The 24,737-nt window shown below is 35.9% G+C and overlaps 1 protein-coding gene across 13 annotated transcripts in view; it reads left to right on the top strand.

Annotated features, from left to right (window-relative positions):
• TANK (TRAF family member associated NFKB activator) overlaps positions 1 to 19,047 on the top strand; it is a 77,429-nt gene extending 58,382 nt beyond the window's left edge. For 9 of the 13 annotated variants that reach the window (XM_074215860.1, XM_074215854.1, XM_074215863.1 and 6 more), the window contains 4 exons: positions 7,532 to 7,605; positions 8,263 to 8,378; positions 13,955 to 14,544; positions 18,153 to 19,046. In XM_074215860.1, the coding sequence (XP_074071961.1) occupies positions 7,532 to 7,605; positions 8,263 to 8,378; positions 13,955 to 14,544; positions 18,153 to 18,332 (960 nt within the window). In that variant the 3' untranslated portion in view covers positions 18,333 to 19,046. Of the gene's footprint in view, positions 1 to 7,531; positions 7,606 to 8,262; positions 8,379 to 13,954; positions 14,545 to 18,152 lie in introns of all 13 variants that reach the window. The other 4 variants (XM_074215865.1, XM_074215864.1, XM_074215859.1 and 1 more) reach the window with 2 other exon arrangements.
• The last annotated feature ends 5,690 nt before the right edge of the window (positions 19,048 to 24,737 follow it).

Here is a 24,737-nt window from a genome sequence, read left to right as displayed (position 1 = left end):
GGTTTTTGAAGTGAATATTCTTGAATGTAGTAAATCAAGTGGATAAATTAAGGGGAATGAATAGTATCCACATAAAAGTTTTGAAAGAACTGAAGAGTCAAAATATAGAACACATGGTCATTATTTACCTGAGACTACTGGTAAATTATTGTATGAAAGATTCAAGAGGGAAATCAGAGTATTGCTGTTTGGAATTCAGTTCCACATAGCAGAAGCTGGTAGAATCTGTTATAACAGGTAGAATAATTGAATACTTAAGTAAACACAAACTTTTGGAAGACCATAGGACTTCTAAATGACCCAAATCTTACTTTAAAAGCTTGTGTGCATATTATTGATAGTAAAGTATTTGTCATGTATAGTATTTTGAATTCATTTCATTTCTTAAAAATTTTGTCTTCCTAAGAAGATTGCAAATTCTTTGTGGAAAGGAATAATGTACTGTCAGAGGAACTATAACAGAGTAACTGTTCAGTATATGCTTTTTTGCCTTGTTGACATGAATAAAAAAGAATATGAATACAAAGTAATATTTGTATGTATGTATGTATATATATGTATGCATGCATGAATGTGAAACACTAGGACAGCTGGGTGGTACAATGGTAAAATAATGGGGCTAGGTGTTGCAATGGATAGAGTATGGGGTCTGGAGTTCTCAGGAAGACATCTTCCTGAGTACAAATCTGACCTTAGACATGTACTAGTTGTGTGATCCTGGGCAAGTCACATAACCCTGTTTGCCTCAGTTTCTTCATCTGCAAAATGAGCTATAAGAGGAAATGTTAAACCATTCCAGATCTCTGCTAAAGAAACCTCAAATGATCTTTGAAGGTCTGGAAGAGACAGACACACAACTGAAAAACAGTAACATGATAAATAAATTATGATATTTAAGTTTAATACACAGTTGAAACTTCTAAGGTTTTAAATAATGCTATGTTCTTACAGTTAATTAAGTATCAAGATCTTCTAAAGTTAGCTGCCTGACTAGAAAAACTGCAGATGAGGCTCAATGAGGTTGTTTTAAGTTAAGTGAAAAGTAGCCCAAAAAGTTGTCAAAATCCTATCTGGGATGATGAATACTATAGACTGTGTCTAAAGACAATGGTCATGTGCATTCTTGTAGCTAGAAAGATCATTTTACAGATGAGGAAATGGAGACAGACAAAGGTTAAATGACTTGCCCAGTATCACATAGCATATGTGAGGTGCTACATAAGCATTTTATCCTTACTCCCAGAATTGTCTTCTTCATCATATGGTTGCTTCTATTATTGATAATGCAGACCATTTACCTACCGAGAGAGAGAGAGAGAGAGAGAGAGAGAGAGAGAAAGAGAGAGAGAGAAAGAGAGAGAGGTGTTGAACTCAGTATGCAAAATGAAACATACATTCCTGGAAATTACAAATATGGGAATTTGTTTTGTTTCACTATACATATTTATTACAGGACTTCTATTTTTCTTTCTTCAGTGGAGGATTAGAAAATAGGGGAAGAAATTAATGCTTAACAGTTTAACAATTTTTAAAAATGAAATTTAAATTTAAGACAAAGAGGGGAGAGAGAGGGAGGGAAGGAGGGAGGAAGGGAGAGAGGGAGGCCCCCTAGTTGGATTATCACTGGGAGGGTAGAATAGAATGGAACCCATATTTCTGACATCTTATTGGTTGATCACAAAGCCTATTTTGGAAACATTCTAGAAGACCTCTAATCCTAGGCTTACTTGTTTGAATTTGGTCTTTTAGTTAGTTTTTAGATAACTGCTAATATTAGTGCCAGGCACATCATAAGCTCTTGATGAAGCAACTTGAAAAGACAGTAGAGATATGGGAGTGGTTTCATGAAAGAGTGACATCTTGAATACCATATTTGAAGAATTTAATCTGATTGTGTGCAGGATGATAACCTATACTGATTGGACAAGAATAGTAAGAGAAGGGTCACTAGGTGGTGCAGTGGATAGATCACCAGCCCTGTAGTCAGGAGAATCTGAGGTCAAATATAACCTCAAATCTAACTATGTGACCCTGGGCAAGTTACTTGACCCTGATCACCTTAAAAAAAAAAAAAAAGAACAGTTGGAGGGTGATATGAGTAGACAATGGTAAAGGGATGAAAACCTGAATTAGAGTTGTATCAGGAGGAAACACCACCAAATTGAGGGGGGAAAACTATGGTGGTGTCAGCAGTTTCAAGTCTAGGCAAATGGAAGAATGATATTAGTAACATTTAATTAACCAACGTGGAGGAGGCATGACTTCTGGTTTTGACGTTTTTGAAGTTGAAGTAAAATCATATCAAGCAAGTTAGTTGGAAGGGACTAGTCTGAAGTTCAAGAAAAAAGGAATTTGTGAGATTTCTACATAATAGGAGTGATAGTTAAAGTTGTGATAATAAATAAAATCTCTGACAGATGAAGATTATGTAGAGAGAACATGAACAATGCCTATGTATTAGGAGTGAAACTGATAATATTACTGGTATTTACATAGCAATTTGAGGTTAACAAATAAGTGTTTGTATCACATTTGATGCTCACAATAATCCCATGAGAAATGGGATAAGAATTATTATCCTATTTTTAATGATGAAAAAACTGAAACTTGTAGAACTTAAGTTATGTGCACTTAGTCACACATAAAGTTAATGTTGGAAGTGGGATTAAATCCTGGTTCTCTCCTGTTTTCAAGTCCTATTCTCTTTCTGATAACCAATGGTACAAAAGAAAGAGACATGTTCATCAAGGAAGAAGAGCAGAATGTTTTTGTGTGTTATAGATGCCAAGAAAGAAGTGTTTCAAGGAGATATTGATGGGCAGTGTCAGGTGTGATGGAGAGGTCAAAGAGAATGCTGTATTTATTTATGAAGAGCACATTTTCAGGGGCAGCTAGGTGGCACAGTGAATAGAGTACTGGCCCTGGCATCAGGAGGACCAGAGTTCAAATTCAGTCTCAGACACTTAATAATTACCTGTGTGACCTTGGGCAAGTCACTTAACCCCAATTGCCTTGCAAAACCCTCAACATTTTCAGTAGTGATATAGTAAAAAGTCAGGTCATAGGAATATCAATATTGAATAGATGATAAGGAAGTAGGCACAGCTTGTATACACCATTTATTCACAAATATTGTTTTTAAATTGTCAGAATTCTGAATGTTGCCCTATGGTTGAATTTTCAGATACAGGTGGTGTCAACATTGAGCTAATTTCAACAGAATATGAATAAGATCTAAAGAAGTTATTTTGTTATCGTTAAATTTCCAGCTTGAATTTTAGCAAATAGTAAGAAGCCAGTAAATATCAAGCTTTGGATTGATCACTAATTCTTATCTTGTTTTAAATAACCATTTTTTCAGTTTCAGTAGTAGAGAGGAATATTTTAGACAATGGAAATTTTAAAGTTAATGTTCACTGGTATGTTCCATAAATTTTGTCCCTTTTGTGACTTTCTCCCCTATGGAGTTAGTGTGCATATAGTCACAAATTTGCTCCTGGCTATCCTTATTAATATTTTGCTTTATTTTGTTTTGGGGCAGGGGAGGAAAGGCTTAAGATTTCAACAGTTTAAAGAATTACTATTGTAGAAACTCCCTCTATGTGCAGATCAACCCCTTTTAGCAGCTCTAAGGGTCACTGTCTACTGTATCGAATTCTCTATTGAAATCATACCCAAATAACCTTAAAGGGAATTAAAAATCTTTTCTCAAAGTGATTTCATTGAAGTTGTTGCCAAAGAGCAAGATGTTACTGTTAAATTGGGTATATAAGTTACCAGATTTCATTTTGTATGAAAAGGCGTCTTAAAAAATCAAATCCAGGAAAATGCATACCAAATAATCCTTGCTGTAAAGTATTGCATTCAAAAGCTAATGTTCTTACAAACACAGACTAGAAAGTGATAAACACTAAAATTTGATTAACTGTGGAAGGCTTAGAAAATCATTTGTAACTTTAATTTTTAATTTTAGCATTGTACTAATAAAGACATTTTTTTTAAAGTCAAATCAGCCCTCTGTAAACTTGGAAGTAATTGGGGTGTTTAATTTTATTTCCTTATTGTTTATTTTCTTGCCACTTCCTTCAGAACTCTGGGAGATATCCCATTTTGTCCTGGAGCTGTTCCCACACTGACAGTAGGTTTGCCTAGCACACTGCTTTGAGGCACTGCTCCTGTGATTTGTGTTCCTCTTGCTTTGCTAGATTTTCAGGAATAGCAAGGAGCCTGTAATGAGACCTACAGATTGTATATGGTCTGAAATTCCTATAGATTAAATATAGCTTCTTAGTAACTTTTTTATTCAGCCTTCTGTTCTTTACTCTTTTGCTTTGCTTCATCTTTATGTTTACTCTTATCAAACTCTCTGTAATTTTTCCAATCATGCTTTCTTCTACTTTATTCTTTTCAATGTGGCAGCCCTTTCCATACTTTGGCCCCAATACAACCTTTTCCATTTTCTGTCTGCACCATAATGTCTTTGGTCTCATCCTATCTAAAGCTGGTTAAGGATATAGTCAAACTTAGTTCTTTTTCTTGCTTTTTACCCTTACATGTCAAGAATCTAATTGATTAAGGAATCCAGATTTCTAATTTTGTCTATCACCATTTTTCTGTCATCTACCCAGCACTATTGAGTAACCATTTCACAGCTATTTTCTATGTTTTTCCCATTCCATTTTTAACATGCGCGCGCGCACACACACACACACACAACACACTCTTTGTGTAAAACCTTTCAGTACTTTTTTTTCAGATGAATTCTTTTTTATGCAATTCACTCACCAGTCAAACTGATCTCTGGCTATTGCCAGAATTCAGCATGTTATCTCCCCTCTCTAAGCCTCTACTTTACACCATCTCCAGATTGTCTCCTTCTTCATCTTGGTCTTTTAAAACCTTAAAGCTCATTTGTTATCCATCGGAATCCTTTTTTGTCTGCCCCAAGATGACCACTATTGTCAATGTACTATCCCAACTGAAATGACCTTGTGTTTACAGGGTCAGTGTTTTGCTTGTTATTTATTAAACCTTAGTTCCTAGAAATGGACATTAATGTTACTGTTGCTAGTAGTAAGCTTAGTATTTTAAAGAAAAAAATTAGATAACCCTGTTTGGACCTTTACAAAGAACAATTCTATAGTAATAGCACAATATTTTTCTTATTTCACCTTTTTTCCTATAGTCACTCCCAAAAGGATGCCCACATTAGTTACAACCAGTTAATGGGAAAGCCTTGTAAAATTATTGACCAAGGTGAGTAGAATAGATTTTCATCATTTTCATCCTCCTTTCTACTTTTTTTTCTTACATTCTCTAACACATTTTGGATTCCTTCCTGTCATTCACTCATTTATCTTGAGGAAACATCTTTCAAAGACATATTTTCCCTCCTGATCCACCAACAAACATATAAACTTCCTGCCCCCCAAATCAAATTTTGATTACCCTCCTGAAGTAATTCAAAGTCATATTATGCACTGCTAGATATATAACAAGAATGAAAAGATTTAGAAAATATAGGGTGCCCCAAAGTCTTTGTGCAGTTTTCTGCATGAAATTTTAAATTGCTTGAATGTGCCCATTAGCTTAGCTTAAAATAACCAGACAAAATTGTGTAGATTTGTTGAACTTCAAAAGTAAAAGAAAACTAGTGTATTTCAAAAATAAGGCCAAAAATTTTGAACATCTTATTTGTCCCTTTCAGTGATTATCTTGACTATTATTTCAAAATAGTTGAGAGACTACTGTTTTTTGGTTCTTTTGCATAGTATTTCATATATATATATATATGTATATATATTTTCAAGGCAGCTTGCCCCAGGGCCACACGGCTAGGTAATTATTAAGTGTCTAAGGTCGGATTTGAACCCAGGTACTCCTGACTCCAACGCTGGTGCTCTATTCACTGCACCACTTAGCCACCCACATAATATTTTTTAACAATGAAATAACATAGTTATTTATAACATAGTTCTATTTTTAAAAGCAAAGGGAGAAATTATAACAATTTATTCTGTTTTATTTATAGTGCCAAACTTCTAAATGCTTTCTTTTTTTCTTAATAATTCATTCTTCTGATCCCTGTTTACTCAATTTAAAAATTAAAGAAATCCTGTTAGGATTTCCAATTAAAGTTCATTTGTTGTAGCTTACTTTTAAAGATAGCTACAATTTCTAAATTACTTGGCTTTAATTGATTTCCAAGATAAAAATCTTTGCAAACTTGGTTGTGTTCTTTCTATTCAAGAAACTTTCTCTCCTAATTCACCCTAAAATCTATTTGATGATCATTGTATATAACCAAGAAAAACAATGTCTTCCACTGTTAGAAGCAAACAGATAAAAAGAAAATATTTTGTAGTCTGACTTTTTTTTGTTAATATACTCAACTGAAGCTTTTGAGTAATTGTCTATAAGCAGATAATCTCGATAAATATGTTTTACTAAGATAAATGTGTGTCAGGCAGACAGCACTGAAGAGCACATGGTTTTTATTTCACCTCCAGTTGATGATAATGTACTATATAAAGTTGAAATCACTTAAGCTGCCAAGATTTAATTCAACCTATCCACAACGTTTGCATAATGATTTTCCTCCTCATTTAGAAATGTTCAACAATTCCTATGTTATTTTAGGAACAGTTGGAAAATGGAAGCAGTAAATTAAAACAAACTGAAGGAAGTTACTAAAGAAAGAGGAACTTGAGTCAATTCCTACCTTTAGAAAGAAATAAGAATCTTAAAAATCATATTTAACAAAAAGCAAAATTATATATGTGTGTGTACATATGATAATAAGATAAAAAATGAATTAAAGTTTCCTACTTAATAACACCCATAAAGTATCTAAATGATGATTAGTCTGCCGAAGAGGTCTTTAAGTATTAGTTGTGCATTTGAAAACATGTTTGATTTTTATAATTATTGGCTTTGTATATTAAATTTTATTTGAATAGTACTAAACGTACACTGTCTACCCCAGATTTCTATGTTACAGCATGCGATTGTCCTAGTTCATAGAAAAAGTTTTCAACTAATTGATCATTAGAGAACATATTCAAATTTCAGTAATCATGTTCAAAGTCTGTGTAATACCAATATAAACCACAAGGTGGTAGTGAAAGGTAAGAACTGGTATGGAAGTAGTTTAAATAGAATGGGGCTATTTTTTACAAATCTTTAAAATGCTTGTTAAATGCTAAGAATCAGCTGCTTGGTTTTGTGGATTTTCCCCTCTCCCCTTTCACAGCTGCATTCTTCAATAAAGAAGTTGTAACTTAATACTCTAAGGAATTGATTTACATGTTTCATCCAGCATTAGGCAAGATGTCTAGTTCATTTCAGTAACTTGGACAATCAAAATTGGAATCTTGATCCATAAGGGGTCACAATTCAAGCTTAATGACTCCTTGAATTATCAAAGTCATGGAAAGAGTAGTTAGCTAAAATTGTTAATATAGAGCTTCCTCTTATTAGAAATTAGAAGTATGTTAAAGTGAAATCACCATTCTCTTGTGTCTTCTTTAAGGTAAAAAGACCAGACACTTCACCTAGACAGGAAAATTCTCCAGGGAATCCTGACTTTCCTTTATTCAATAACAGGTACCTCTGCATTATTTTTATATTTACCCCCTTGTATTTATAGTTTCCAGGAAATTGAATCATAGAGCAATAAAATGTTGCAGAACTTTATAAGTTCTATAACATCTATCATTACCCTGTTATTTTTAAAGATGAGAAACCCAAGACCCAGAAAAAGATTTGGTTATTTGTTTTATATGACAGGGATAGTGAAATCCCAAACTGAGATTAAAAATAATTTCTCATCTTAAACTATTCCCCTGGCAAATAGTATAGCAGTGCTATTCTGTGGGAAATGAAAATACTAATTTTGCTAACATGTTGAATAAGGACATGAATTTATTCTTTTACAAAAATTTTGGGGAAAGAAAAAATATATATGCATTTAGGCTTTCCCTAACAGACAGATAAGAATAGGTCTAACAACTTTAATATTCTGTACAAGTAAGAGAGAGAGATTGGCAGTCTACAGTCTCAATGCAAAGCTGAAATTAAATTTAAATGAGAACTTTTAATTAAATGCCTGCTTTGACACTATTTCTTTAACTAACTTTAAAAAAAGATCTTGGTCATTTTTGTGATACATGAAAACATGGAGTACATATTGGAAATGTTTTGTTAAATGTGATGTGATAAAAGAGCAAATAATAGATTAAATTCAACACATTGCACTTCCAGGGAAGAAATAGAGAAGAATTTCTATGAAATGAAAGAAGAATTCCATAGAATACGTGTGTTAGCAAGGGCACAAAGAGACCACTTAAACAGACTTAACATTCAAGAATCTATACCTGGTAAGGTTAAATTTATTTTATGACAATATTAATGTTTCAGGGTTTGAAATTTTTTTTCTTACTGTATGTAAATATTCCTGTCTACCAGTCAAATAACCTTCCCTATAAAGTAGTTTCTCATTTAGATAATCTAAATTTACAAAGCACTATTACAAGAATGGTTTATTTTACTATTTTGATTCCATCTCCTTATATATGATAGACACTATGTATATACATAGAATTTAGTTGCATACTTAGTGAAAGCTTGCTAGTCACTAAAAAATGTAAGTATACTATCATCTTAAATTACAATTTGCTGTATTTGGTATAGTATAAATAACTAACTTAAATGGACCACTAAACTGCAGTGAAATTCCATCTATCATATAATAAATGGGAAAAATATCTAGTACATGAATTTTGTACTTCTCCCTAAAAATTTGTTGAGTTACTGCTCAAGATCTGAGATAAAGAAGAATTTATTTAATATTAAAGAATTCAAAGAAAGCATCTACTTTGTATAGCTGTTGCAATATGATCAAAAAAGTCCCATCCCTTCTGAAAGTTCAATTCTCAAGTCTCCTCTACTGGTCCTTATAACAAAGTATAGGGAATAGAAGTGGTACTGAAGAACCACAGGGGATCAAAGGAAGATAATTTGATAGTAATTAGTATGCTAAATGCTACTTCTACCTCTAAGATTTGAATATTTCAAAGTATGATTCCAAAAGATGTGATCTTATCTCCTTTTGGAAAAATACTAAAGCAGTGTTCTCTTGCAATTTTTTATATAATAAATTACATAATTTAAGTTTACTTGACAATTCTAAATTTTATATCCTGATCATTTAAATGATTACAAACTAAGACTTCACTTAATAGTTTTAATTATTTTATTTTCTAAAACAAAGTTGTAGATGTGGTATTGATGAGAAAAGCAGGTTTGATAATTGTTGGTATTTCCAAAAACAATTTTATCTAGCTAAATCTTTATTAGATAATGTTGGAGAGTTAATCTTTTTTGTGTTTAGTGATGGTGCTAGGTACTTCTGAACTAGAAATATATTCATTTAGAATTCAATAGTTGCAAATATGTGGTACCCCGTATCCACATTCTTTCCCAAGCATCAGTATCCTATCAAAACATTGTAAAGGTGTAATATTCTGTTACACAGAGATCTTACACCATTATCAGTGGCTTAATACTTTGACCACTTAAAAATTACTTGAATCTAAATCTGAGTATACTTCTGTCAACTAGGATTTCTGAGTGTTTAACTTTATTTTTGCCCACAAAACTGCTTTTTAAATGTTAGTTTCTTACAGTATACTAACTGCCATAAGCCACAAACTTTTTTTTTAGCTGTTTATTAACTGCTGTGCTACATACAGACTATAGTGGGAGTTTGTAGAGTGTGAGCAACACACTGAAGTATTGAATATTATGCTCCTAACACTAATGGATTATGTGAAAAGAAATCTTCTAGAAATTTTGAGATAGGTATCTAACATTTATCTAGTCAAGCCTTCTAATCATACATATTACATTCCATAAACTTCTCTTGGAAATATTGTACATTTTATCTAAAGAATCTCAAAAAAGAGTATACTTAACATGAAAATTTTACCAGTACTTCTTGATTGTCATGCTATATAAACTTTAACATTTTGTTATTTTCAGTCAAATTAGTAGTTGTCCAGGAATAATTTGTAGATTGCTAAATTTTTGTTTCCACACCTGTGATTTCTTCAGGATGGAGAATTCCAAATGTGGAAACTCCCTCCACCAATGCAGATCACGAACCCATCTATAACTAGAAATTCCTTGGAGAGCTAAAAGATTAAGTGACTTGCTCATGAGCAGAGTGCCAGAGCTCATTGTGTGTGGGTGTATGTGTGTACATGTGCGCAATTGCATGCATAGGGAGAACTTGAGCCAGGTATTCCAATTGTAGAACTGTAATGAAGTTACCCATTCTCAGAACTTCCTGCCAATACCATGTCCACTAACAGAAGAAGAGGTCACAAGCTTGGGAGTTTATGACCTTGGGACCTTATGACCTAAGCCAGAAAATTAAATCTCTGCCCACTTTGCCTTGCTATCTCTAGAACCATTTGTGTTCTCTCCCCTTTTCATTATTGCAGGACTTCACCTTTCTCTTTTCCCCAAGTGTGTTGTCATTTAAGGGAACATGGACATGTAAGTCAATATGACAGTGATATCTGCCTTAATAAAGTAGGGTCCAGTTTTATAAGAGAAGGGAAAGAGGCCTAGCTAAGGTTCAATGGCATGTAAATTTTGAAGGTTTATTTTTGCTTTTTTAGATATAAAAGGGAGCTAAAATTAGAAGTAACCTTAACTTTCACCTTTTCCCAAAGTTTGTTCTAAAGTTCAAAAATATTTGCTCATTGTTCTTTTTCTTGCTTTCCAAAAGTCAATCTTAGAGGATAATGAACCAGAAAGCAATTTTGCTGACTGAATGGATCAAGTTTGTTTCCTTATCTTTTACTTAGCTTGGAGTTCTTGCTGTCCCTACTGATGTCTTGAATTAAAATTCCACTCTGGAAAACATGATTTTTTTCATGTAGACCATATAACTCAGGCTATGCTATTCATGGAAGATCTTTCAGCTTTGTCTCCTAACCAAGAACTACTTGGCAAATTCCTCTGCCCACTTTTAACAGAGGGAATTAAGCAAAAAAAAAAAAATGTAATCCTCTGGTGACTGGAGAAACTCAGAGCACACCTGCCCTGATGACCACATGGGTCTGTAATACTGCTTTGCATGTAAAAATCAGCACATTTCCCTTTAGTGATTTCTTCCCATCTGAAGTCTGTTTTTATAAAAGACATTTGACAACATTTTCTTCCTTCTGATTCATCAGACCTTAGTCATCTTTTCATACCCATGGACTTAAAATCAGAAGAGATATATTGGAAGTCATTTAGTCTAACCCTCTGCATTTGATCAATAAAGAAATTGAAGCTCCAGCATGGTTAAATTACTTGTTATGTCACACAAGTGACCTAAATGGAAGAACAAGGATTTGAACTTAGATTCCCCTACTTGGCAATTTTGCTACCATTCTTTGCCATTGTCATATCCAAGTGCCAGAAAAGAAGCTAACATGCTTGAAGATTAGTGGCCTGTGGGAGCTTAAAAGTTCTGAAAAGTTAAGCAAAAAAATGTAGTATATGACAAAAATAATTTGACTCTATTAGCTAGCATATAGAATATCTATGCTGTGCATTCTACTAACAAAAGAGAAGACATAATTCTTGTCATTAAGAAGACTGTTGAAGAAATTTCCAAGCTTGCTTTTATTCCTCAAATTATGAAATCAATTTCAACCAGATCCAGCAAATAAATATTAACCAAAATGTGCGATATGCTAGGTATTATAGAGGGAAAAATGTAAATGCCCTTACAGAACTTACATTCTGCTAGGAGAATGAAAACTATAAAAAAAATAAATATTTGCATAATAATCTGAGGTGTGAGAAAGAACTAGAATTAGGAATGACTTCCTGTAGGAAGTGATCTATGACTGCTGAGCTTTTGAAAGAAATGAGGAATTTCAAACCAAATACCTCCTTTTAAAATTTAATCTTCTAGCTATCTATAAATAGAAATTTCTGTGGGTTGAAAAGTACAAGTGTGAACTCTACTTTGTGGTGGCATAAGAGAATAAAAACAAGAGTACCATAAAGCTTCATTTGTCCAAGATTTTCAGGGAATGAGGATTCTATGTTTGTGGGAATCTCAAGATTTCCAAAACCCCCTGAAGTGTCAATTTTTTTAATATTAACTATTTTTTATGGAAGCCTATCTAAAAGGAATAATACCTCTGCTATATTAAAGCCTATTCAACACAATTTAATTCTTTTTTAATGAGGCATAGGGAGAAGTAGTGTCATAATTATGGATATCATTTATTCTATAATGCTTTGTAATGAAGTAATTTCCATAGAAGTCCATTGAAATGTATAGGACTATTTGGCTCTGTGTGGAATTATCTAAAAATATAAGACTTTGAAGTCTTATTTCTGATTTTTAAAGTTTGCTATCTTTTCTCTCAGTTGACACTTTTTAATGCTATCAGGATTTCTGCTTCTATCAACCTCCCCATGCCCCTCTTATAAATTTCTGATTTTAATTGTCTTTAGCCTGGAAATCAGAAAGATCAAATTTGTTAATAATTTTGCCTAAAATAATAAAAGAAAATGGGAGTTTGAAAGACTCTTTTTGTATTTTTTTAATTAAATTTAGTTCATAGACTATGGCACTTGTTTTATTGACTCAGAGACGTTACCCCCTTTTAGGCTTTCAACGGGCTTCAAGATAGCTGACGTGATGGAATAAGTAACATAAGTGAAGCTTTTATTACCAAATTTAAAGATCTGAATTTTGTATTTCCCTCAGTATTAATGGAGTGCCCAGCAGACACTAAACAAATGTTTGTTAAAGTATTTTTAGATGAAATACTGCTTTCTAAGTATATTTGGCAATATTTTCGACTAAATAACTGGATTTATTTTTAATTTTTTTTAAATCTTGAAACTTGTAGGTTAATCCACAATAACTGTGTTGTTATCCATGTTAAATCTTACTTTCTGATTCAACTCAATCAACATAAACAGTTTTAAATAGTAGTATAGTTCACATTTCTGAATCTTCTGTAGTTTTATTCCATTGTGGAAACTGAATCTTAGTCGGAGACCATTTAAATAAATATACTTAATTACTTCCTTTAATTCAGGGAAATTGTCATAAATACAATTCATATATGGGGCAGTTTATTTTAAGTTGTCTGACATTTTTGAAGCATAATTAAGGAGACTGGAAACTTTCCTAAATCCCCCTAAGTCAGGTCTTCATAGGATCAAATTTTTTATTTTGTCATGTGAATTCCAAAATGGAACATATCCATATTCCCATGTAATATTTAAAAAAAGAAGTATTAGCAATCCTAAATTTTAAACATCTATTTTGGATTATTACTGTATGTATAACCATCAGTTAACGTGAATAATTGAGAGTTGACTGCCATTGAAATTGTGGGTGCTATGCTTTGTGACTTAGTTAACACCTGGAGATAGGCCATCTAGTAAATATAGCTCTTTGACCTATATGTGCTCTTTTTGTGTTTTCTCCTAACAGATTTTTTTTTTAGTAAATATGTTAATAGTTGCTGCTTTGCTTTCTGACAAAAAATTTAATGTGATTCAGGTAAGTGTTTTATAATTGTGTGAAGCAACATAACTGGACAAAATTGTGACTAATGCTTCTGCAAATAGTAGGTGTTTGATTAATGTTTATTGAATAAACATAGGTGAAAAATTTAAGGAATGATAAAATTGTTCAATAGAAATGAAGGACTGCCTTTTAATTCACTTTCCAGAACTGAGTTGGACTGAGTAATGACATTATTAGTAACTACAAACATTAAAATCATAATCATGTCCAACCATCTTTAAAAATGACTAAAACATTGAGAGAGCTTAGGATCTTATTTGACTAAACAAATTTTTTTAAAAAATGAACTGAACATAAATATGATCCTTTTGTGATAGTATGATTTTCACCCTGCAGAAATAGAGTTCTCTATGCCAATACAATGTACTGATAAAACTGATGAACAACAAACAGAAGAACCTTTTAAACCTCAAGTTAAGGATGTTATAAATCGAGGGTCTTCATGCATCACATCTGTCACACCAAGAGGACTGGGCCAAGGAGAAGAAGACAACTCTTTGGAATCACTTTCCAAATTTAATGTCAAGTTTCCACCTACAGATAATGACTCTACTTTTTTACATAGCACCCCAGATAAACCCCAAGGTATGGGTCTGGCCAGAACTGAGTCTGTGGGTCAGGATAAATTTGACAGGGAACTTAGGGACAATTCGATGAACTTTGGGAAATCAGAAGGTACTGGATTTGAAAAGAATAGAATTGACCTCTTAACTTCAGCGATGCAAAGCATTACAACTTCTGACAAGACAAAACCGTCAAACCCTATCAATACATGTATGAAGACAACTCTGGATAAAGCAACGTGCTTGCCAGCTGGAGACCATGATATCATATATGTAAATAAGTTCTTTCATGGTCCAGACTCCCCAGAGGCACTGTTTACATCACCTGATTCCCCAGGAAGAGCTGTCCGAGGACCCCAGCAGGTAATTGTTTTATTAGTGTTACAGTATGTTTTGACATATACTATTCTGGCATACTTTCTATTGTTAAATGAGTAATTAACCAAAAATAAGACTTGGTGCAAATAAATACAATTATTTCTACAATGGTACATAATTAATATTTTAAAAATATCTCACATATCTTTACATTTGTATATATATTAATCTCTGTAGCAGCTATCACTTGTTATAATCTAAAAGTCCAAATTGTGATTATTACATTATTAGGTACTGTTTAGGTTGTGTTTCAATAACAGGTATGACCTTGGATATGTCACTGCACTTTTGAGCCTAACCTTCCTTATCTGTAAAATGAGGGGTTTAAACCAAATGATCTTGAGAATCCCAAATCTAAAATTCTAGATATTAAAGTTTATGGCATTTTTAAAAAAGTTAAAACAAACAAAATTCAGTATATTTACCCCATTCATTAATTATAAGTCTTATATATGTAGTCATTATATACTTGCATATATTTATCATAATACTAAAAATCTATATATTTTAGTTATGCCACCTCTCAGGTAGACAGTGCTAGGCATTATAGCATTGTGGGATATGAGAGACTAAGGAGTGGTAAGGGAGCATCACTTCACATTCAGACTTAACCATTAACTATGTATTTTCATTCATTTTAAGTAGTCCCTGCACGTTTGAGATTTTAATCTCATGTTTCATTTAAATATTTTAAAAAGCCTGCATACATACTACTTAAACCCTTTTCACCCTCCCTTTCAAATTTAGGTTCAGTCACAGAATGTTTCTTTTTTTAAAAAAAAATATTCTAAAACTGCCTGGAGGCTATGACAATCTATAATTTCAAAAATAATAATAAACAGAAGCTCATGAAAATACAGATTGATGTGAATCTCTTTTAGAATGCAGGCATTTGTTTAGTAAAATGGAGCCTAGTTTCTGTTTTCTGCCTCCAGAAATTTATTTTCAGAAAAGCTTGGCTAATGAATAAACCCCTGGCTTTACAGGACTTTAACATTAGTATATAAATTAGATTATGGTAATGTAAAATATTCAGAAAGTTGTGATGTATTTTACTTATACAAGAATATTGCACTTAGTTGACTTATACTAATTACACTCTCACTTTAGTTCTCCACTTGTACCATATTTTAAATCAGATTCTCAGTATTAGTTGTGACTGAGTGAAATAAATTAAACAATTCCATTTATTACTAGTGGATTTCCTGTGGAGCTGTGAAGTACATCCATTCTAATCCTTGTTACTTTTCTCTTTTTCTCCATTATCTCATCTGCTTGTTCTTTTACTAGTTAGTCTGTGCATTCATTTTTTCAGTAGATGGCACCCTGCATTGTGCATTTGCTTTCTATACTACAGCAAGTGAAACAGCTGGTATGTGATTACAAGTTGATGGAGAAGTATGCAGCTTAAAAAAAAATGTAGGAGAATTGGTGTTGAGCTGTCACAAGACATGGGGCATAAGGTTAGATAATTGATATTTTGGCAGGAAAGTAAGTAAGGAAATTATTTTCTTTTGGGGGCCACATTAGAATATTTGAATAAAGTAATATTTTATCATATATATATATTATATATATATATACCTTAAAAATAACTATTGCATTTGTACACAGGGAAATAATACTGGCCTGTTTAAATCATACTTTTTTATTTAGGTAGAATTCCAAGAGATATTTGTTTAAAATCTTTTCAAAAGTTCATTTTACACTAAACAGTGTAATCCAAAATAGGCATTTGTATTGACTGAGTACTGTGTATAACAGACTACCAAATATTTATACATATTGTTCCAGTAGATGAATTTGTTTTCTTTATCTTATTTCTAGTGAGTCAAAAATATAGCTTCCCAACTGAGTTTAATGGAAAGATGAAGTCTACTTGTAACTTCCCTGGCTTAAGAGTACCACACCAAATGGGCACTTTGAGAGAAAGGGGAAGTCCAAGCTTGTTTTAACAAGTCAATCAAACAATTTATTAATTGCCTACTATGTGCCAGACATTGTGCTAGGCACTAATAAATAACATAACTTCAAAAGCAAGAGAGTCTTCATTCTAGGCATTTAGCGTCTATATTGCTGACATTTCTAAGACCATCATTTTTTTTTCAGAGCTCTGAATACACACAAAACTTGTATAAATAAACCTTCTAAATCCACGTATTTTACTTTTAAACGTTTTAACCAGTTATTTTCAATTAAACTTGCATAATACTGAAAATATATAGATTTTGTCAAATAGAATTAACCAAGTTTCTCACTTGTCTGTCCCATAATTATAACAACTTTTCTCACAGAAAAGTTTATTTAAAAAAAATATTTGATCTAGATAGCTACATATTAACTTAGAAATGTGTACCTCACTTCCTAGACAGACTCCAGTCACTTACACGAATTGTTAGCAAAGAGGATGCAGCCATACATAAAATTATCAATTAATAACATAGAACATAATTATGTGGATAGATTGTTGACCAGAGTGAGAGAACTGTGACTATAAATCAGTTGAGGCCTTTTGACACTCTAAACAAAGGTTGACAATAACATATAAATGATCTTTAAATCAACTATCCTAGCAGCTTGATGAAAAACACAAGATTCTCTCATCAAAGTACATGAATTTAGGAATAATAAGCCTCATCCAATGACAGAGATAAAAGAAAAAAAAATAAGTTGAAAACCCAAGACACATTCAGGAAAATAGAGAAATTTTGTTACCTTTACAAAAATAGTCACTGTATAGTATTTCTTGCCCTCCTAGCTGCAAAAAGGATCCGTGCAGTTATTTGTGGGTGTGATTATGGTCAAAATAGTCATTTTGAAAATGTTATTACTTGCATGTCTTCAATTAGAGAGTGAATCAAAGAAAAGCTTTAAATTTTATTATTGACCAAATAAAAGTGAAAGAGCACGTAAGCTTGTATATAAGTAAGGAAATAGAGAAACATTGTATTAAACAAAAGCAAACCAAATCTAAGTGAAGAGTGGCAGGAATTTACTTTTATATATTGCATATGAATCTTTGTTGAACGATTTAAATATTTTGTATTAAAAAATGAAAAACCATTGACTAATGAGATTTGGGGGCAGGGAGGCTAGATAAGATTTTTTTAGACTCTTTGTAAATTTGCTATTTGATTTATATTAAAGACAAATTTGATTTGCAAATTGCCTTTGATGACCTAGAAAAATGTCAATTTAATCCAAATAGTACTAAAAGAAATGTAGCTTAAGGTTTCAGTAATCAAATATGAAATGTGAAGTTTCTAGAAAATGCCAAAACATCAGAGATTAGCATCTTTAGTCAAAAAATATGGGTATTTTTAAAAGGATAATTATTGAATCTGGAATATTTTTAAATATGTAAAGATGAAAATAAATATATATTTCTTAAATGTTCTTGTCAATATTTAACTGATTTTTAAAAAGAAAAATATAGGTTCAGATTTAATCCTTATATCTATTTTAATCCCCAAATAATTTGCTTAATAATTATATGATACTAATTTAATATATGGATAGCTTAATATTCAAAAACGTCAGATTAATTTTTAAATATAAGTAAAGTAAGCTTTTTTTTTTCTCCCCCTTTACAGCCCCTCTGGAAACCTTACCCTAACCAAGAGAATGACTTATTGGCACAGTACAGTAGTACAGACTCAGAACTGCACATACCTCAAGTATGTGAATTCTGTCAAGCAGCTTTCCCACCATCAATTACATCCACAGGGGATTTCCTTCGGCATCTTAATTCACACTTTAATGGAGAGTCTTAAGACATTTTGAAGACACACACATGGATGTGGGATTTTATGCAATGATTTTTGGTTTGTAATCCTATAGATACTTGATTGTAAATTTAAATATTCACATAAAGTTTTTAGAATGGATGTTTATAATACAATTTATTGCTCTAGGTGTTTAAATTGTTTTATAAACCTAATTTTAAACTTGTTATTATCATTTAAAAGATCATCTCATTTAAAAAGTCCTATAATTTAGCATTTTCATATTTAAAGTGAGATTTTTTTAAATATTGACTGAATGTCAGTATTACCTGTGTAATTTGGAGAACAGTATAATAATAATAATTAAATGTAACCTCAAATATCTAAGCATATTGCTTGGATTACTAGTAGATATTTTCAGTTTGAAAGTGCCAGATATTTATAAGATTCTTTTTTGTTAAAATAGCTACAATGTTTATGCTGTATAGAATGTCCTTTTCAGATAGACCTACAGTAGACAAAATAGGCATTATAAAAATCCAGAGTAAAAAGTCAACTTTAAGACATTTGTTGACTGATAGTAAAAATTTTACTTTGGTGTACTTGGACAATTATTTGTTTTATATATATATAATAGAAGTAATGACTTAATTGACTTTATTTTGATAATCTGTATAGTCTTAATTGTATGATACATATATACTTGATAGTAATGTGTTATTAAATATTAAATTTATTACTTGTACTGTGATCCATATTAAAGAAAAATGTATATATTCTATTTCTACTCTAGGAGACACTATTTGCAATGAAAGATTTTAGTTTTATTCCTGAAGTTCTCAAGACTGTTTCCTTTCCATTAATCCATTGAAAGGATAATGATGATTCTGGGAAAAGTATGATCCATTGTTATCCATTGCATTTTATTACTGTTTATTACTTTACATTTTAGAGGTTGCATTCATGCTAAAAAAACTTGAACTATTTTAATTTAGTTTGGTTAATTCTAAAGAGGACTGCCATAGCTTTCAGTATTTTAATTGGGAATATTACATATTCTAATTGAAGCATCCTCTCTATATGGATCTGGCAGCCTGATTCTATGCCAGTGGCCAAGGTTTTGAGACTTTTAAGGTAAACTGCAATACAGCACTTTAAAATGAAACTTCCCCTAAGTTTGCCTTCTCTACCACATTGGCTTTTTAAAACTTACCCTCACCTCTATTGTTTTAAGGTTACTTCCCCCATTTTATGAAGTGAAACTATAGTTTTGCATCACTTAAGAATAGGGAGTTTCTTTGGCTACCTTGTGACATCTTAAGAAAATATTCTAATTCTTTGATTTTGCTTATGAGGAATCTCAGCCTGGTGCTATGAATAGAAGTAGAGTCTCATCTGAGTGAAAGAATGAGAGAGAGAGAGAGAGAGAGAGAGAGAGAGAGATACAGAGAGAGCCCCCCTTCCTACTGAGAGGTGCCTCACCTCCATCAGCTCGGGGTGCTTATTAGAAGGGTTTTATTTAAAAGCCTTCGTTGCCAAAGGAAATGAGCAGAAGGCCGGGCCGGTTACTGTGGGCCACTTTCCCGCTTTCCCTGACTCTGCCCGCTCTCCTAGCTTGTCTTCCCAGCTAGGGCGATCTGAAGTGTCTGCTCCTGGGCCGCCTGGTCCAGAAGGGCTCCAGGAGGGAACGGCCCTCCTCAGGCCCGGCGGCCCCTACACACATACCTGCCTTTTCCTCAGAGGAGCCAAGACTTGGAGGGTTTAATAACCAAATCAGAGTATCTGCCCTTTTAGGGGCCATCCCGTAGGCCCCGAGCCCCAGCCGCCCCTTCTTGGCCCGTCCGGCCCTCCAGTACAGGAGTGGGGAGCGGGCCCGGGGCCACCTTGGACAGACTCTTGTGGTGGGGCCCTGCGAGTGCGGCGCTGCCCCCCCCCCGGGGTGCCGCCCCCCGCTGGCCTGGGGCGGAGGGGGCGGGGGCAGCGGCGGCAGCAGCAAGAGCAGCCCGGGCCGGGCAGGCCCCCCGCGGAGTCGTGCCTCCGTCGTGCCAACGCCGCGCGCGGCCGCCCCCAGCCCCGCCAGGTAAGCAGCGGCCTCGGCCCGCCGAGCCTGGCAGCCGCCCCCGCGCGGCGCCGGGCGCGGGACGCCGGAGCCGTGGAGGCGGCTCCTCCGAGGCGCCCCTCCCCCGGCAGCTCTCCCGGAGCCCGAGGCTGCTGCCAGCGGGGACATCTGCTTTCTCACACCAGAGCCCGGCTCCCCCGCCCCCTCAGCCGGGCTGGGCGGTGACTTCAGCGCCCGGGGGTGGGGGCGGGCGGCGGGGAGGGCTCGGGAGCGTTTCCCACCCCCACGCCTCTCCTCTTTTCTTCTATTTAACCTTCAAGGTGAGGACTGTCTATAAAGGAAAAAAAAAGAAAGCCTAAAGCCGGCCAGGCCAGGCCAGGCCAGGTCCGCCTCGGTGGTCTCCGCGGCTGCCCGCCCCGTCCGGCCCCTCTTTGGTCCACCCCGAGTCCGGCCGGGCCGGGCCGGGCGCAGAGGGCCGGCGGCGGGCCCGGGCGCGGCCCGTGGCGCCTTCTCCCGGCCGCCGCCTCGCCAGCTGCTCGGAGCCGCGGTAATTAGGCTGTCAGCGCTCGTTAGAGGAGCGGGCCGCGCGCTGACAGATTCCGAGACTCCCCAGTTCGGTGATTTCTGAGGAGCTCTAAAGCTTTAATTGAGGTCTCCCCCGGCCCTCCTCCGCTGCTGCCCCCCCCCAACTCTGCCGGGCGCCAGAGGAGGCGCGTTCTCCCCGGCAAAGCAAGCTCTTCCCCCCCGGCCCCGGCCCCGGCCCCGGCCCCAGCCTCGCCCCGCGCACTGCACACCCAGCGCCCCATTCTCTGTCTCCTCTGTGCATTCTCCATACATACACAGATAAATAAATATAGACGGGAAGGTTAACTCAGCCGAGGCTCCGACCACATGGGAGCTCGGATCGCATTTAAGAGAATAATAAATAATAAAGAAAAAAATCTAAGGAGGAAAAGGGGGGAGGGAAACAGAAGTCGGGAAAGAAAAGAGAAAAGCAGCAGGCTGATTACGAGGTGTCAAAACTGCCAGGAGCAAGAAGGTGATAGCAATCAGGGGTGAGAAGAGTGCGGCATTCGTGCGGGGCAACTAATTATCCGTCTCATTTGAGAAGAGCAGCATTTGAGGCAGCAGCGTTCGCCTGCTGAACGGTGACAGATTGGCGCGGAGGAGAGGGGAGGTGTTAAAACAATGGAGCCGGGCTTGCGAGCGCTGCTGCATGCTAATCAGCCCTCCCTCCGCCTGCCTGCCGCGCTCCCTCCTTCTCCTCGCTCGCTCGCTCTCTCCCTTCTCTCTCTCTCTCTCTCTCTCTCTCTCTCTCTCTCTCTCTCTCTCTCTCTCTCTGCTTTCTGCTTCTGTCTCTCTGTCTCCCTGCCTGTTTCTCTGTCTCTCTCCTCTTTTCAATCTCTCTCTCTCCCTCCCTCCCTCCTCTTTTTCTCTCTCTGCCTGTCTCTGTCTCTCTCTGTTCTCTCTCTCTCTCTCTCTCTCTCTCTCTCTCTCTCTCTCTCTCTCGTCTCTCTCTTGTCTCTGTCTCTTTGTCTCTCTGCCTTTCTCTGTCTCTGTGTGTGTCTCTCTGTCTCTGTCTCTCTCTCCCCCCGCCTCTCTGTCTTTGTCTCTGTCTCTCTGCCTGTCTCTGTCTCTCTGTCTCTTTCTGTCCCCTTCTGTCTCTGTGTGTGTGTCTGTCTGCCTCTGTCTCTCTCTCTCTCTCTTCTCTCTCTCTGTCTCTCTGTCTCTCTCTCCCCGTCTCTCTGTCTTTGTCTCTATCTCTCTACCTGTCTCTGCCCGTCTCTCTGTGTCTCTTTCTGTCCCCTTCTGTCTCTCTGTCTTTGTCTGTCTGTCTCTCTTCTCTCTCTCTCTCTCTCTCTCTCTCTCTCTCTCTCTCTCTCTCTCCTCTTTTCTCTCTCTCTCCCTCCCTCCCTCCCTCTCCTCTCTCCGCCTGCGGTATTCCCTACTTTCCCGCGTCCTCCCCACTGTCACCCTCTTCTTTCTCCATCTCCCCTCCCCTTCTCCATCCTTCCCTCCAGCGGCTGGCAAAGCCGATCCCAAGCACCACTATCCCCCATCTCCTTGGCCAAAATACACGCGCGTGCGCGCGCGCACACACACACACACACACACACACACACACACACACACACACACAGAGAGTCGCTGTTACACTCTTCTAGCACACCCCACATATTGGCACCACCGCTGTGCCTCCCAGCCACCTAGAGCCGGAGTTCCGCTCACAAACAGCCTGGAAGGAGAAAGGCGCCAGCGGACCCCGCGGATTTGAAAGGGGGGGGGGGGCTCCTTCACTGTTTCTCCTTGCAAAACCTGCATTCGTTTTTGTTTATTTTGTTCTGAGGTTTTCTTGGTGGGGATGAAGGGAGAAAAAGATATTGGTCAGGTGGAGGACTTTGGTAACCTGGAGAAAAAAAAAGCTAAAGTTTCTTTTTTTTCCTCCTATGTGTTGGGTAGAATGGGTTCATGAAAGAATTTGGATTAGGGTAAGCAAGTGTTTGAAAGACAAGAACTGAACTGGTCCCGTGGTCGTTTCTACAAGAAAGGGCATCATCCTCAGATTCATTACTGAGCAATCCTAGCCTCTCTTCTGAATCTTTATGAAAAGATTCCACCCTATCCACTACACTTAGACTTTGGTGGTCTCTCATCTTGGTGTAGGGAGAATATTTAGGAGTTGGGTGGGGATGAAGCATAATATGGATCCTATGTAGTGTTTTGAAACAAGACCCTATACTCTACTTATTGTACTAGCTACCTTTCAGAAATAGCTATAGGACAACCAAAAATATAAGTAATATGATGAATGAGAGATATCTTCCTTCCAGGACCCAGACATCCTCAGTCTATCCCCCTACATTCCCAAGCCTGAGAAAGCCTCCCAGTAACACACACACACTCTCCCCTTTTGGTCATCTCTGGGAAAAATCTCAAGGGCTCTTTTATATCTTCTAACAGGGCATTGCCTTAAGGGGTTGCTTTATAGAGATTTTGTTTTTCAAGACCCAATCTCACCAGTTCAGTTTGAACCACAGAAATAGGCAATGATAATGTAATTGTGAAATAAAAGAAATTTAAAGAAGTACAGTTGTCCCTTCATCCTTCCAGATTCATTCACTTGCTCAATAGCTTTTGCCGAAAACAATATAAAACACCTTCAAGAATGTGGAGAGTTGCCCTGCCAGACTGTTTCTCTACCTCCTCTAGCCCCAAAGATACAGGTCAAAGACAGGGGCCTTCAACTACCAAACCTTCAAATCTTCTAACCTTCAAAAAGGAATTTAACCAAAAGTCCTCATCTTTCACCTCAGTAATTTTACATGTTCCTCTTGTGAGGCAGGAAGTAGAGCTCTGGGCTGTTTGCTGTCAAATGTTTCTCAGTTATTATCCCATTACTGCCTCTAAAGCTTTTGCTTATATACACTTTTCCCTTTAATGTTTAAATATTATTTATTGTTGTAAATTTACATAAACTGTTTTTATGTTAAGAAAATAATTTATTGGCTCTGTTGTGACTTAAATGGATTTTCTGAACTGAGTAGCAGAACAAGTTCAGGCCATAAAGTTTGTAGAGCAAAAAAATGACATTCCAAATTCCTTGTACAAATCTATTCTTAGTACCCCGTAGCCTGAACAAATCAATTTCAGATTAAACAGTCAGATGGTATTTAGGTAGGCAGGTGTCCAAATTAACATAACAAAACTATCTTTTCCCCTCCTTTCCCCTTTCCCAACACTATCCTTCAACCCCATGCCAAGCCTGAACATAGAAACAAACAGCAATTTTTCTTCTGCTGACCTCTTTACCTATCTCAATCAATGTCAATAAAATTTAGCCTGAGAAACTTGACATTAATAAATCTTTAATAGGTGAAAAGTTACAGGATGAGTGAATTCTTAACATTTAAATATAATCTACATATTTTACACACATACATGAGAATTACAAAACTAGTAGAAGGCTGCAAAAATGTGTAAAATCTTCTAAAAAATACAGAATATGATTATCTTTAAATTTGAGATGTCTCCACAGGAATATTTTTTACCTAAGTGTATATTAATAAGAATTTCAGGCTTTTTTTGGGGGGGTTGCATTTTAGAAAAACTAATTGACCTGTCCTTCTTTGCTCTGTTAAATATTGTGTGTATTTGTATGAGTGTACTGTGCAAGTACATGCATGAGCTGGGTTATTTGACAAATCCCCTTGTTCCTGTGTATTAAAATAACAATTTACCTAAAGCTTAGAATTTAACCTTGTACCAGGCCCAGAGGAGGATTCAGAAACTGTCAGTCTTAGATTTCAGGGGCATGAATAATTTTCATCAGCCTTTTATTCATCAGTAATATATATGGATATATATCTGAGAATGTGGTGTTTGAAAAAGCCTAG

Source organism: Macrotis lagotis, chromosome 1 (assembly GCF_037893015.1).
Source record: "Macrotis lagotis isolate mMagLag1 chromosome 1, bilby.v1.9.chrom.fasta, whole genome shotgun sequence".
In the NCBI taxonomy this organism is placed as follows: Eukaryota; Metazoa; Chordata; class Mammalia; order Peramelemorphia; family Peramelidae; genus Macrotis; species Macrotis lagotis.
This window is presented reverse-complemented; position numbering and strand designations above follow the sequence as displayed.